This window comes from Pezoporus flaviventris, unplaced genomic scaffold (assembly GCF_033815535.1).
Source record: "Pezoporus flaviventris isolate CSIRO_AGI_PZ_B2104156 unplaced genomic scaffold, CSIRO_AGI_Pfla_v1 ptg000076l, whole genome shotgun sequence".
NCBI classification, from domain to species: domain Eukaryota; kingdom Metazoa; phylum Chordata; class Aves; order Psittaciformes; family Psittacidae; genus Pezoporus; species Pezoporus flaviventris.
This window is the reverse complement of record NW_026892624.1, coordinates 616069-630021: the sequence shown is the minus strand read 5'-3', so window position 1 is coordinate 630021 and position 13953 is coordinate 616069. Positions and strand designations below refer to the sequence as shown.

At 42.5% G+C, this 13953-nt stretch overlaps 1 protein-coding gene across 5 annotated transcripts in view; it reads left to right on the top strand.

Moving 5' to 3' along the window:
• Positions 1-13953, top strand: part of KDM4C (lysine demethylase 4C) — a 267977-nt gene that overhangs the window by 32982 nt on the left and 221042 nt on the right. For 2 of the 5 annotated variants that reach the window (XM_061473107.1, XM_061473109.1), the window contains exon 5: positions 730-1001. The exons of 2 other annotated variants lie outside the window; for them this stretch is intronic. In XM_061473107.1, the coding sequence (XP_061329091.1) occupies positions 730-978 (249 nt within the window). In that variant the 3' untranslated portion in view covers positions 979-1001. Of the gene's footprint in view, positions 1-729; positions 1002-13953 lie in introns of those variants that run through there. One more of the 5 variants, XM_061473111.1, reaches the window with a different exon arrangement.

The window sequence follows — 13953 nt, the reverse complement described above, 5'->3', positions numbered from 1 at the left end:
AATCTTTTTCTCCTCAGTTTTGTAGCTTTGATCTTTGTTACGTGCTGTATTACCTGAAATTAGAATTGCACTCTGTGGATGAATATGAAATACAAGAAAATCTACACCTATGGCTTTCTGAATGGCTTTTAATGTACAAATTGTATGGGCAATAATGTAAGAAAAAGCTGAAATCCCATGAAATAAGTAGGTTTCTTCTGTGGTTTATTTCTTCTGCAGTATGTAATTATGGTTAGAAATACCTCTGAAGTGATATAATGGTTTTAGTTTCTATGCTTTTCAGAGAAATGGTAAATTTATGCATGTAAATTATAAAACAATTTTTCATGCTATTTAGTATTACTCTGTAAATAATTAAAAAGCATAGATAGGACCAGTAGAACTTAGTGGCTTCCAGCTGTCAACTCAAAGTTTTTTGTCTGCAGCTATTACTTCTATTGTGTATGCTGTTTCAATCAATGTTAGGTTTGATCTCTATTAAGTGTTGAGCAGATATGAACTCTTTATGTTCTCTGCTCTGAACATCTGTTAGAACTTGCTGTAAATCTTATTAAGGTCAAGAGAAATCTTTTCTGGTAACTTCAGCTGTCTTTTAACATGCTTACACATTTGTATTAATATACAGTCTTTTTAAGAGCTAGTTCAGGTGTTCATCTATATACAAGAGTCTCAGTGAAGAATTGCATTACTTATTGATGTATTAATACGTTTATTATTTACCTTTTTCAGGGTATTGAGGAATGGAATATTGCCCATCTTAACACAATATTGGATGTTGTCAAAGAATGTGGAATTTCTATTGAAGGTGTAAATACGCCATATCTTTATTTTGGTATGTGGAAAACAACATTTGCATGGCACACAGAAGACATGGATCTCTACAGTATTAATTACCTCCATTTTGGGGAGCCCAAGTCATGGCAAGTAAAAATTATTATGAAAGATTATTTCATTTATCTGTTTGTTTCAGCTGCCTAAACAAAACAGATGTGGTACAGTTGCTTCACAACAATAAGCTTTACTGAAAAACTAAGTAGAATTTTTTCTTATTTTTAAGCTAAAAATGTCTTGAAATATGTGAGATCTGTGATGTAAAGAAATCACAGTAACACATTCTTTTATTTTAAAGGAAAAGACGATAAAGTACATAAGGCTTATTTGAATAAAACAGAAGATGATTGTAATGATTCATTATGAGAAGTTTAATGAGTTGGGAACACAAAGATAATTTGAAGGAACTACTGTAAGGCTTCTTTGAAATCAATTTGTTTGGTTCAGTTGTCCTTTAGGAATGCCTGACATGTTTTGTATGAAACATGCACTTAATTGCTTTTTTGAATCAGAGCCATTTCTCTAGTATTAACTCAGTATGCCCAGTTGGAGGTAAGATTGTGTTAAAGGTGATTCCTAAATATGTAGCTTCTGTTAACCTTTCTCTATAATGCTAGATTTTTGATCAAACACCTCTTAATAGAGAGACAGGAGATTTAATGTTACACGTATAGATGTGATATAGATGTATCTTAAAGTATATGAGAAAAATGTTTTCTTTTTGATCATAAAATCTTACTTTAAAAAAAATACCTGCGAAGAGAACATAAAATTATTAGAAAGATGTATAAAATATATTTTATGTGTAGCTTGGTTCTGGCAGTTTCTAATCATCCAAACCTACATGGAACGTTTTGTAGCTGGTAATTCATAAAACATAAATGGTAATTTTTATATCCATACAAAAGACAAAGATCTATGGAACATCATGTATTTAGATTGAGAAGGTGGTAAACTGGTCAGCTGCTGGTTCTTAGGTAATTTCTTCATTTACATGCTTTTCTTGTGCAGTGATCACTTACATTCAGGCAGAGAAGGTACACCTATTGTAGTAATAAAAATCTGTTTTGATTAGTTTTATATATTTTTTAAGTGCTGCTTTGTTAGAGTTAGATGCACCAAGAAAGTCTTCTCAGCCATAAGAATGGAATCTTTGTTGGATGTAAAGATAGGTAATTCCAAAATGTTCTAAGATGATAGGAGACATTTAACTGAAACAACAATTACATAAAAATATTTTGGTTTCTTAAGAATTTTGAAAGTGCTATTTATAGAAAACCTTATTGCGTGTTGTAAAATTCCAGGTAGTAGAGGCATTACTTAAATCCTGAAGGTCTTGGACACAATGGATAAAAGCTAAGAAAACTTTTAAGTATTTTGAAGAAGTGTGAGTTGATAATATGAAAAATGCTTTTCTAGTTTGCAGATACTTGTTTACACTTCCAAATTAAAAAAAAAAAAATCATTAAGCAATGAACTCTTCATCTTTTGAAGAAATAGCAGTGGATAGGACTTTATTTTCTGGACCATATTGGCCCATTTGTTTAGAAATGCAGCCCTAAAAGAAGTTTAATTCAAGACAGTGAAAGATGTATTTGTTGTTGCACATGTTCCTTTACTGGAGGAAGGCTGCAGTAATTTATGCTAATACTGTTTCTATATCAGTAAAATGTATGTTGTGTTAATGTGATATTAGTATAATATTTTCTTCAAAAAAGTGGAGGATGAGTAGAATCTTAGGGTACAGATAGTAAAGATCTTGTCTGCTCTCAAAAAAATTTAAACTGAGTTGACAAGTGCTTTGTTAGCAAAACGAAATACCCTGGCATGTAACACATTTTTTTAAATTTTACTAGATGTATAACCCATATTGATTTTATGGAGAACAGAAAAGTATTTTATGCAGAAGCAGTGTATTTTCTCTAAAAGAGAAGACAGCTATTTCCATCTGATTGCTGTGATGAGAACTTGTAGGCAGCAGCTCAGTCTGACTGCTGTGGCAGTCTTTATGAAACTGACCATTCTCCTCTATTTAGGCATAAGATTAAGTTTCATTTCTTACACTCTATGCAGTCTCACTTTCAAGAGGTACACAAGGAAGTTTATACATAGTTTTATATTATGGATACAGATGCCTGCGTACTCAGACTGACGCTAATGTATGATTTAAGAACAAATATGGTGATACAGTAAGTGGGTTAAAAGAGACTCAGCTAGGTCCTGACAGGGTCTTCTGGGGCAGCATTAACAGAACAGCAGCTGATGGAGACTAGTCAAAATCTGTCTGGGTGGTGCAGAGTTCAGCATGAGTGGAAGAGTCTTGCTACCTTTGCACAAGTTATGCATACCACTGACATTTTCCTAGTCGTGTTCAGTATCTAGGAGAAATAACAGATACAGAAAATTAAAGTGCAGTCTGTTTAGTGTGAAAAATGGGAGTAATGACTGAAACTCCCATGATAGCTGGGGGAGAGAGTTACAATCAACGTAGAAGAGGATTAGCTGCACTTACTGCTGAAAATGATCAGGAAAGTTAAGAATATCAGGAGTCACAGAGATTACTATAATCAAATAGGGATTCTATTTGTAAAAGTGTAACTATAATTAAACAGTGAAGTGGTTTGACAGGAGTCACAGTATGGTAGAGATTGGAAGGGACCTCAAAAGATCATCTAGTCCAATCCCCCTGCCGGAGCAGGAACACCTAGATAATGTTACACAGGAATGTGTCCAGGCGGGTTTTGAATGTCTCCAGGAAAGGAGACTCCACAACCTCCCTGGGCAGCCTGTTCCAGTGTTCTGTCACCCTCACTGAGAAGAAGTTTCTTCTCAAGTTTAAGTGGAACCTCTTGTGTTCCAGTTTGTACCCATTACCACTTGTCCTGTCATTGTTTACCACTGAGTAGAGCCTGGCTCCATCCTCGTGACACTCCCCCTTTATATATTTATAGACACTTATAAGGTCACCCCTCAGTCTCCTCCAAACTATAGAGACCCAGCTCCCTCAGTCTTTCCTCATAAGGGAGATGCTCCACTCCCTTAATCATCTTAGTTGCCCTGCGCTGGACTCTCTCCAGCAGGTCCCTGTCCTTGAACTGAGGGGCCCAGAACTGGACACAATATTCCAGATGTGGTCTCACCAGGGCAGAGTAGAGGGGAAGGAGGACCTCTCTCGACCTACTAACCACCCCCCTTCTAATACACCCCAGGATGCCACTGGCCTTCTTGGCCACAAGGGCACAGTGTTGGCTCATGGTCATCCTGTCATCCACTAGGACCCCAAGGTCCCTCTCCCCTACACTGCTAACAGGTCGTTCCCCAACCTATACTGGAACCTGGGGTTGTTCCTGCCCAGATGCAGGACTCTACACTTTCCCTTGTTATATTTCAGCAAGTTATTCCCTGCCCAGCTCTCCAGCCTGTCCAGGTCTCGCTGGATGGCAGCACAGCCTTCTGGCGTGTCAGCCACTCCTCCCAGCTTAGTGTCATCAGCAAACTTGCTGATAGTACACTCAATTCCCTCATCTAAATCGTTGATGAATATATTAAATAATACCGGTCCCAGTACTGACCCTTGAGGCACTCCACTAGTTACAGGCCTCCAACTAGACTCAGCCCCATAGACTACAACTCTCTGGCTTCTCTCCTTCAGCCAGTTCACAGTCCACCTCACTACCTGATCATCCAGTCCACACTTCCTCAATTTAGCTGTGAGGATGCTGTGGGAGACTGTGTCAAATGCTTTGCTGAAGTCAAGGTAGACCCCATCCACCGCTCTGCCATCATCCATCCACCGTGTTATTTCCTCATAAAAGGCTATGAGATTGGTCAAGCATGACTTCGCCTTGGTGAAGCCATGTTGACTGCCCCTCATAACCCTCTTATCCTTGATATGCCTTAAGATGGCACCAAGGATAAGGTGTTCCATCACTTTCCCAGGGATGGAGGTGAGGCTGACCGGTCTATAGTTATCCGGGTCCTCCTTCTTGCCCTTTTTGAAGACTGGAGTGACATTTGCTTTCCTCCAGTCCTCAGGCACCTCTCCCGTTTCCCAAGACTTGGTAAAGATGATGGAGAGTGGTCTAGCAATGACTTCCACCAGCTGTCGGGAATCGCGATGTCTCTGCGCTATCCCCTCTGATTTTCCTCATCTCCGTTGACCCTCGCGGTCGCTGAAGCGTGCCGGCTGCGGCTGTAGCTAGGCTAGCTCCGATCAGCTGACTGAATGCTAGTAGCGAGTTTAAGCCGCTTTTAAATCTCCCGGCGTCACCGTGCTAAGGTCCCCCCGCCACGTCAGCAGCTCTCTCGCAAGGGCGGCTGGGGCTTCGGGGATCGGGAGATGTGGGGAAATCGCGATGAGTCTGGAAGGGTTGTCACCGTGCTTGAAACCAAGCCATCGTTTGGTAGTTAGAATATTCTTCATGAAGTGAGAGAACTTTGCTAAGAGTGGCGGTGTTTTTGTTATTGTTGTTTTTTTGTGGTGGGTTTTTTTTTTTATATTCACCCTGCAGAAGTGGGTTTTTACATATACCAGGGTTATATAATCCTGTAGAAGTGGGTTTTCTTCCTTGAAATACTAAGTAGGAAAACTGTTTAGGAGGTGATGTACCTTGAAATTTCCCTTCTCAAAACACTATGTTTTAACTTCCTAAATTAAGTTTGATACTTCTATTTGTTTATATTTTTAAAATCTATTTATAATCTTTATACATATTAAATATTACCCACCTAAATACAAAGTAGAGCAATTTAATGTTGCTTATAGAAAGTGGCATGAGATTCTCAGCCCACTGTCTGGAATTAAATAACATTATTTTGATACAAGGTGGAGGTTGTGTATTGCCTGTTAATCAACTGTGAAAGCAGTGAATTGGGTTCATTGTGAGAAGAAATGCCCTTGTTTAACAACATTTTATGGGTTATGCAGCTTTGAAATTTTTAGAACACTGATTATAAATACTGATATTTTTAGAATACTGATTCTGAATCCTCATAGCAGGAAAAGTGATCAGCTGTTGTTCCTATGTGAAGATATAACATGGGCTTCAGAAAAGTAGTTTGGTTAAGTATTTAGGATCACATTGAAATTAGCTTGCAGCTGTTCTTGTTATCCAGTATCTGTGCATGTTCCTGACTTAGGAAGAATGAAAGTCAGTGTTCCACATTCTGTTTCTTGTCACCAAGAGGAGAATAATTGGGTGTTTGTCTAAGAGGCTGCTTGTCTGATGACCATCTTGCTTAACTGGGTACATTTTGCACAGTAAAGCAATGATTCTTGGGTTTTGTTGCCTTTTTATGAACATGCTTTGAATAACACTGTTTTAGAAATTGCCCAATTTGTAAAACATACCACTTAGCTGAGCACCTAACAAGGATCATGAGTTTTCCTTTCATCTACAGTCATCAGGGTACTGTGCATGTGTTAAGTGGATTCAAATTCAGTCTTGAATTTATCTGTTGCCTACTGTTGGAAAATACAGCAGTACTGAATAACCACTTACTCTTTTGTGCAAAAAGCAGTAAAAAATGACATAACAATTGAACCCACTTCTTTTATTTGGAATGTGCAATTTATAAAATCAAATGCAACATTGAAGCGTAGAGTCTGTGGTGTCACCAGGAAGGGAGAAAAGATAATATCGACTGATGTTTTTAAATACATTGAATTTTCTGTGTTAGGCTTTACATTCATTTTATTAATGTATGTTAAGTCTCAGTCAAGATGTACTCTATTCTTCAAGATCTTTGGCTATGAGGTAGAATGAATTTAGTTTCTTGTAGTCTCAAAAAACCCCACCCAAGAAACCAAACCCATATACTTATTTTCTTTATTTAGAATACTGATAGATGTCGGGACTTGAATTGTTTATTTTGACTCCGTCATTACTAAGTGTGGATAATGTGAATGCATGTATGTATTCATTCCTTCTGAAATACATTATATTGTTCTGTATATTACTCTGTATTTATTTCTGTATATTTTTTTTCTCTTCTGCCTCCACTGATGCCCATAATGGGGTTTGATGGTGAAGTAGCTGGGGAGGCTTTCCTTTGAGAAAGTATCATGCTTCTTTAGTACTTATTTTCTTTACAGTCCAGATGTCTAGAACCTCGGAAAATGTTATTCCTGGTATTTTTCCACATATGTGGGATACTTCCTGAGAGCTTTCTGGATTGTCAGGAGTCTTTGTTTTTAATGTGGAACATTGCTTTTCTGTTCTTATCAGAATTAGGAATATGAAGTAGCATAAGAGGAATCTTTTGCAAAATACAAGAAATCAATAGACAAAGTAAGGGGAGAGTTGGTTTTTTTTTTCAGTCGTTATGGGCAAATTATTAATGCAAATAAGGGCAAATATCATATGAGCTGATTCTTGTGTATAATTGTTGACTTAAACATTTTTCTGTAAAAGTTGTATGTTCTGATATGTGGCCTGGGTTGTAATCTGTAGTGTTGGGAGTTTATAGAGCCACAATCTTCTCAGAGGTGCACTGACATAACAAAGGAAAGGTAGCAGTACTCGCAGCTTGCAGCAAAGGGACATTTTGACTTCATAAGGAAAAAAACAATTCACAATGACATTGTAACAGGTTGCTTAGGGAAGCTGCTGAGTCTTCATCTTTGGAAATTTTCAGAGATTGACTAAGGCACATGAAAAACAACACGGCGCTTGGTGACAGCCAGAATGACTTCACTAAGGGGAAATCCTGCCTGACCAATTTGGTGGCCTTCTTTGATGGGGCTACAGAACTGATGGGCAGGGGTAGAGCAGTTGATGTCATCTACCTGGACTTGTGTAAAGCGTTTGACACTGTCCCACGCGACATCCTTGTCTCTAAATTGGAGAGACAACAATTAGATGGATTGACCACTCAGTGGATAAAGAACTGGCTGGATGGCAGCACACAAAGAGTTGTGGTCAATGGCTCAATGTCTGGCTGGAGACCAGTAACGAGTGGTGTCCCTCAGGGATCGGTGTTGGGACCGGTCTTGTTCAACATCTTTGTCGCTGACATGGACAGTGGGATTGAGTGCACCCTCAGCAAGTTTGCCAGTAACACCAAGCTGTGTGTTTCGGTTGATACCCTGGAGGGAAGCAATGCCATCCAGAGGGACCTTGACACGCTTGTGAGTTGGGCTGATGCCAACCTCATGAAGTTTAACCATGCCAAGTGCAAGGTCCTGCACCTGGGTCAGAGCAATCCCAGGCAGAGCTACAGGGTGGGCAGAGAAGAGATTCAGAGCAGCCCTGCAGAGAAAGACTTGGGGGTGTTGGTCGATGAGAAAATGAACATGAGCTGGCATTGTGCACCTGCAGCCCAGAAAGCCAACCGTATCCTGGGCTGCATTGAAAGGAGAGTGGCCAGCAGGTCGAAGGAGGTGATCCTGCCCCTCTACTCTGCTCTCATGAGACCTCACGTGGAGTATTGTGTACATTTGGTGTCCTCAGCATAAAAAGGACATGGAACTGTTGGAACAAGTCCAGAGAAGGGCCACGAGGATGATCAGGGGACTGGAGCACCTCCTGTATGAAGACAGGCTGAGAAAGTTGGGGCTGTTCAGCCTGGAGAAGAGAAGGCTGCATGGAGACCTCATAGCAGCCTTCCAGTACCTGAAGGGGGCCTATAGGGATGCTGGGGAGAGACTCTTCATTAGAGACTGTAGTGACAGGACAAGGGGTAATGTGTTAAAACTTAAACAGGGGAAGTTTAGATTAGATATAAGGAGGAAATTCTTTCCTGTTAGGGTGGTGAGGCACTGGAATGGGTTGCCCAGGGAGGTTGTGAATGCTCCATCCCTGGCAGTGTTCAGGACCAGCTTGCATGAGGCCTTGGGTGATATGGTTTAATGTGAGATGTCCCTGCCCATGGCAGGGGGGTTGGAACTAGCTGATCTTAAGGTCCTTTCCAACCCTAGCTATTCTATGATTCTATGACTGCAGTGATAGTACAAGGTGTAATGTGTTAAAACTTAAACAGGGGAAGTTTAGATTGGGTCTAAGGAAGAAACTCTTTACTGTAAGGGTGGTGAGGCACTGGAATGGGTTGCCCACGGAAGCTGTGATTGCTCCATCCCTGGTGGTGTTCAGGGCCGGGTTTGACAGAGCCTTGGGAGGCATGGTTTAGTGTAAGGTGTCTCTGCCCATGGCAGGGGTGTTGGAACTAGATGATCTTAAGGTCCTTTCCAACCCTAACTATTCTATGATTGTATATGTTGTTCTGTACGAACTGATCTCACTTTAAAGTTAGCCATATGTTGATTAGGAGGCTGCACTAGATGATATTGAAGTCCCTTCCAACCTAATTTTTTCTGTCATTCTTTGATGCTGAATTTTAAAGAAGTGGTACTCTGAGTTGCTTTGCTGATGTACGAGTTGAGTTGAAAATAAATTCTGAATCAACTCTTCTGCAGAATTATAAATCTGTGAGTAAAGTTGCTTGCAGTTGATTTTTGCAACGATTTGTGATGCTTATTCTTTTTAGTTTCTATCTACGTACCTGTTTTTAGCCAGCGTTTTTCTTTATCTGCATTCTGAGAAATATGAAGCCCTTAGAAATACAGGATTGTAGAAGAACATTACCTTCCCTCTCCCCATTCACAAAGCAAATGCAGTAACAAAGAAAATAACAGTTTGATAAGCAACTTTGAACTCTCACTTTGAAGGTCGAGAAGAAGCCTTGGTTCTTCTCTTTAACCAGAAGTTTTCTGGCTAAGGTTCTTTTGTCTCATTGTACATTATTGTAATGACTTGTAATGCAATAGAATCATTGATCATGAAACTGATCTGGCTTATGTTCCCAGTGTGGTCACCACCTTTATACTTTGGGAGGTACATAATAGAAGTGCTTAGTAATTACACATCTTTTTTCTCCTTCTTGGGTGGTCAACCTGTGATAGAAACATTCTCTTATCCTTCCAGGCCCCCTCCTCCCCAACCATTTACAGCATCATTTGAGAGTTCTGAAGTTTTTGAATGGCCTTTTAATGCTGTTGAGACCTCTTTGCTGATTGTGATGGGGATCACCATGCTGGCATGCATACAGAGTGTGTTTTGCCCACGACCATTCTGTCTGATTTCAAGAGTTAAGCAGAGTCAGGTTTGGGTCTCGTCTGGGTTTAGGTGACGGTATAGGAGGACCAAGAGATTTTCCCTGAGGCTGGACAGTCATGAGTGACAGGGTGTGTGGGATAGCATGGGCAAGTATCTAGGCCAGCGGGCCCTTCCAGTGCTTTGGAATTTCACCACCGAACAAATGCAAAATCCGGAAAAATTAGTAAAACACTTAAACGAGGTGTGTGGTCATCTTGTTCATACCAGAGACAGACAAATCATGGCAACATGCTGGGGCTTGGCCTATGCTTGCAGGGCCTTGTTCAACACTATCCAGCACCTCTAAAAGGAAAAAAATATCCCTGGATCTGAGGGCAAAGCAGCAGTTAGTGCAGCTATACCACCCCCAGCGACAAGTACAGTTGCTACTCAAACTTTGGCTGCAACAGATAGTACAACTACTGCAGCAACAGGTACAGCAGCTGCTCAAACTTCGACTGCAACAGACAGCGCGGTTACCTCAGCTCCAAGCACAGCAGCTGCACCACCCCCAGCGACAAGTGCAGTCACTACTCAAACCAGAGTGATAATCACTGCAGCTAAACTAGATGACCAATTCGTACCAATGGTGGTTGCCCCTGTACACAAGGGGAAAAGCCAAAAGGAGGCAATAAGGGTGAAACAAGATGAAGAAACAATGTACTCACCACCTGGTCTAGCATCTGATCAGGAGTCATCATCACATGACGAAGAAGAAGAAGTAACTTCTTGACCTCGGACCTCAACTGAGCTACGGAATATGCGAAAAGATTTTACCCGTCAACCAGGGGAGCACATCATCACCTGGTTACTCCGATGCTGGAACAGTGGGGCCGATGGTCACGAACTAGAAGGTACAGAAGCCAAGCAGCTGGGATCACTTGCTAGAGAAGGGGGAATTGACAAAGCAATTGCAAGAGAGAAAAAGTCCCTCAGCCTTTGGAGGCAGCTCTTGGCAGCTGTGAAAGAAAGGTTTCCATACAAGGACGATGTTACGAGTCGTTCGGCCAAGTGGACTACTATAGACAAAGGCATCCAGTCTCTGAGGGAATCAGCCATCGTAGAGATGATCTATCACATCAAGCCGAATAACAGGGATTCACATGAAGGCGAATGTACACGACCCATGTGGCGAAAACTTACACGGAATGCACCATCATCATATGCCCATTCATTGGCAACAGTAACCTGGAATGACGTAGTACCCCTAACAGTGGATGAAATGGTTCATAAACTTGGAGAGTTCAAAGTCAGTCTCACCCCTTCCATCATGTTGGCTGTGGAAAAACTGTCCCAGGACCTCAAACAATTGAGGGACGATCTATCTGATTTATCCAGCTCCTCACGTGTACCAACACACGTCTCAGCTATTAACAAAAGGCGTCCTATTGTTCAAGAGAGGAGATACAGGAGTATACGCCACGGGCTACCCTATGGTTTTACCTGCGGGATCACGGAGAAGACATGACAAAGTGGGATGGAAAACCTACTTCAGCTTTGGAGGAACGGGTGAGTGAACTGAAGAGGGGAGCAAGGGCCAAGGCTGATCGTCCCATGAGAGCTGCGGCTTCAGTCTCTGGTGAGCAGTTTCCCAGATGGAATGGAAGAGCTGATTTTACTCCAGCTCCTGTGATAACGAAGAATAATCCCTTTTATCATGACTTAAGTGTCCAACACTGTGATGACCATTAGAGGGGCCCTGCCTCCACCCAGGTGGAGGTAGGGGACAATTGGATTTACTGGACTGTGTATGGATCAGATGGCCTGGCACATCAGTCCCACAGAAGTATAAGGCTCTAGTAGATACCGGTGCACAGTGTACCCTGATGCCATCAAGCTGTCAAGGGTGGAACCCATCTATATTTCTGGAGTAACAGGAGGATCCCAGGAGTTGACTGTACTGGCGGCTGAAATCAGCCTGACTGGGAGGGAATGGCAAAAGCACCCTATTGTGACTGGTCCAGAGGCTCCATGCATCCTTGACATAGACTGCCTCAAGAGAGGGTACTTCAGAGACCCAGAAGGGTACCGATGGGCTTTTGGTATTGCTGCTTTGGAGACAGAGGAAATTGAGCAGCTGTCCACCTTGCCTGGTCTCTCAGAGGATCCTTCTGTTGTGGGGCTGCTGAAGGTCGAAGAACCAGTGCCAGTTGCGACCACAGCAGTGCACCGGCGGCAATATCGCACCAACCGAGACTCCCTGATTCCCATCCATCAGCTGATCCGTAGACTGGAGAGTCAGGGAGTGATCAGCAGGACCCGCTCACCCTTTAATAGCCCCATATGGCCAGTGCGAAAGTCTAATGGAGAATGGAGACTAACAGTAGACTATCATGGCCTGAACAAAGTTACACCACCATTGAGTGTTGCCGTACTGGACATGCTAGAACTTCAGTATGAACTAGAGTCAAAGGCAGCCAAGTGGTATGCCACGATTGATATTGCCAATGCATTTTTCTCAATTCCTTTGACAGCAGAGTGCAGGCCACAGTTTGACTTACTTGGAGGGGTGTCCAGTTCACTTGGAACCGACTGCCCCAGGGGTGGAAACACAGCCCTACCATTTGCCATGGACTGATCCAGACTGCACTGGAACAGGGGCAAGCTCCAGAACACCTGCAATACATTGATGACATTATTGTGTGGGGCGATACAGCGGAAGAAATCTTTGAGAAAGGGAGGAAAATAATTCAAATCCTGCTGAAAGCTGGTTTTGCCATAAAACAGGGTAAGGTCAAGGGACCTGCACAGGAGATTCAATTTTGGGGAATAAAATGGCAAGATGGACGTAGACAGATCCCCACAGATGTGATCAACAAGATAACAGCAATGTCTCCACCAACTAATGAGAAAGAAACGCAAGCTTTCTTGGGTGTTGTGGGGTTCTGGAGAATGCACATCCTAAATTACAGTTCGATTGTAAGCCCTCTCGATCATGTGACCTGGAAGAAGAATGATTTTAAATGAGGCCCTGAGCAACAACAAGCCTTTGAGCAAATTAAATGCGAGATAATTCATGTAGGAGCCCTTGGACCTCTCCAGACTGGGCCAGATGTAAAACATGTACTGTACACTGCAGCTGGGGAGAACGGTCCTACCTGGAGCCTCTTGGAAAGCTCCAGGGGAGACTCGAGGTCGACCCCTCAGCTTTTGGAGTTGGAGATACAGAGGATCTGAAGCCAGCTATACCCCAACTGAGAAAGAGATATTGGCAGCCTGTGAAAGGCTTCGAGCTGCTGCCAAAGTGACTGGCACTGAAGCACAGCTCCTCCTTGCACCCTGGTTGCCCGTGTTGGGCTGGATGTTCAAAGGCAGGGTCTCCTCTACACATCAGGCAGCTGATGCTATATGGAGTAAATGGGCTGCACTAATTACACAATGAGCTCAAATAGGAAATCCCAGTCGTCCAGGCATTCTAGAAGTCATCATGGACTGGCCAGAGGGCAAAGATTTCGGAATGTCACCAGAGGAGATGATGCGTGCTGAAGAGGCCCCTGCATATAATAAACTGTCAGAAAGTGAGAAACAGTCTGCCTTTTTTAGTGATATTCCTGCCGTACTGTGGAAAAGCATTGGAGATGGAAGGCAGCTGTATGGAGTCCTCAACAACAAGTTGCAGAAACTGCTGACGGAGAGGGTGAATCGAGTCAGTTTGCTGAGGTGAAAGCCATCCAGCTGGCCCTGGACATTGCTGAGTGAGAAAAGTGGCCAGTACTTTATCTCTATACTGACTCATGGATGGTGGCAAATGCCCTGTGGGGGTGGTTGAAGCAATGGAAGCAGAGCAACTGGCAACGCAGAGGTAAACCCATCTCGGCTGCTGCACTGCGGCAAGATATTGCTGCCCGGGTGCAGAACCTGGTGGTGAAGGTACGTCATGTAGATGCCCGTGTACCCAAGATTCGGGCCACTGAGGAACACCAGAACAACCAACAAGTGGATAAAGCGGCTAAGATTGAAGTGGCTCAGATGGACTTAGATTGGCAACATAAAGGTGAGTTATTTTTGGCCCAGTGATCCCATGACACTT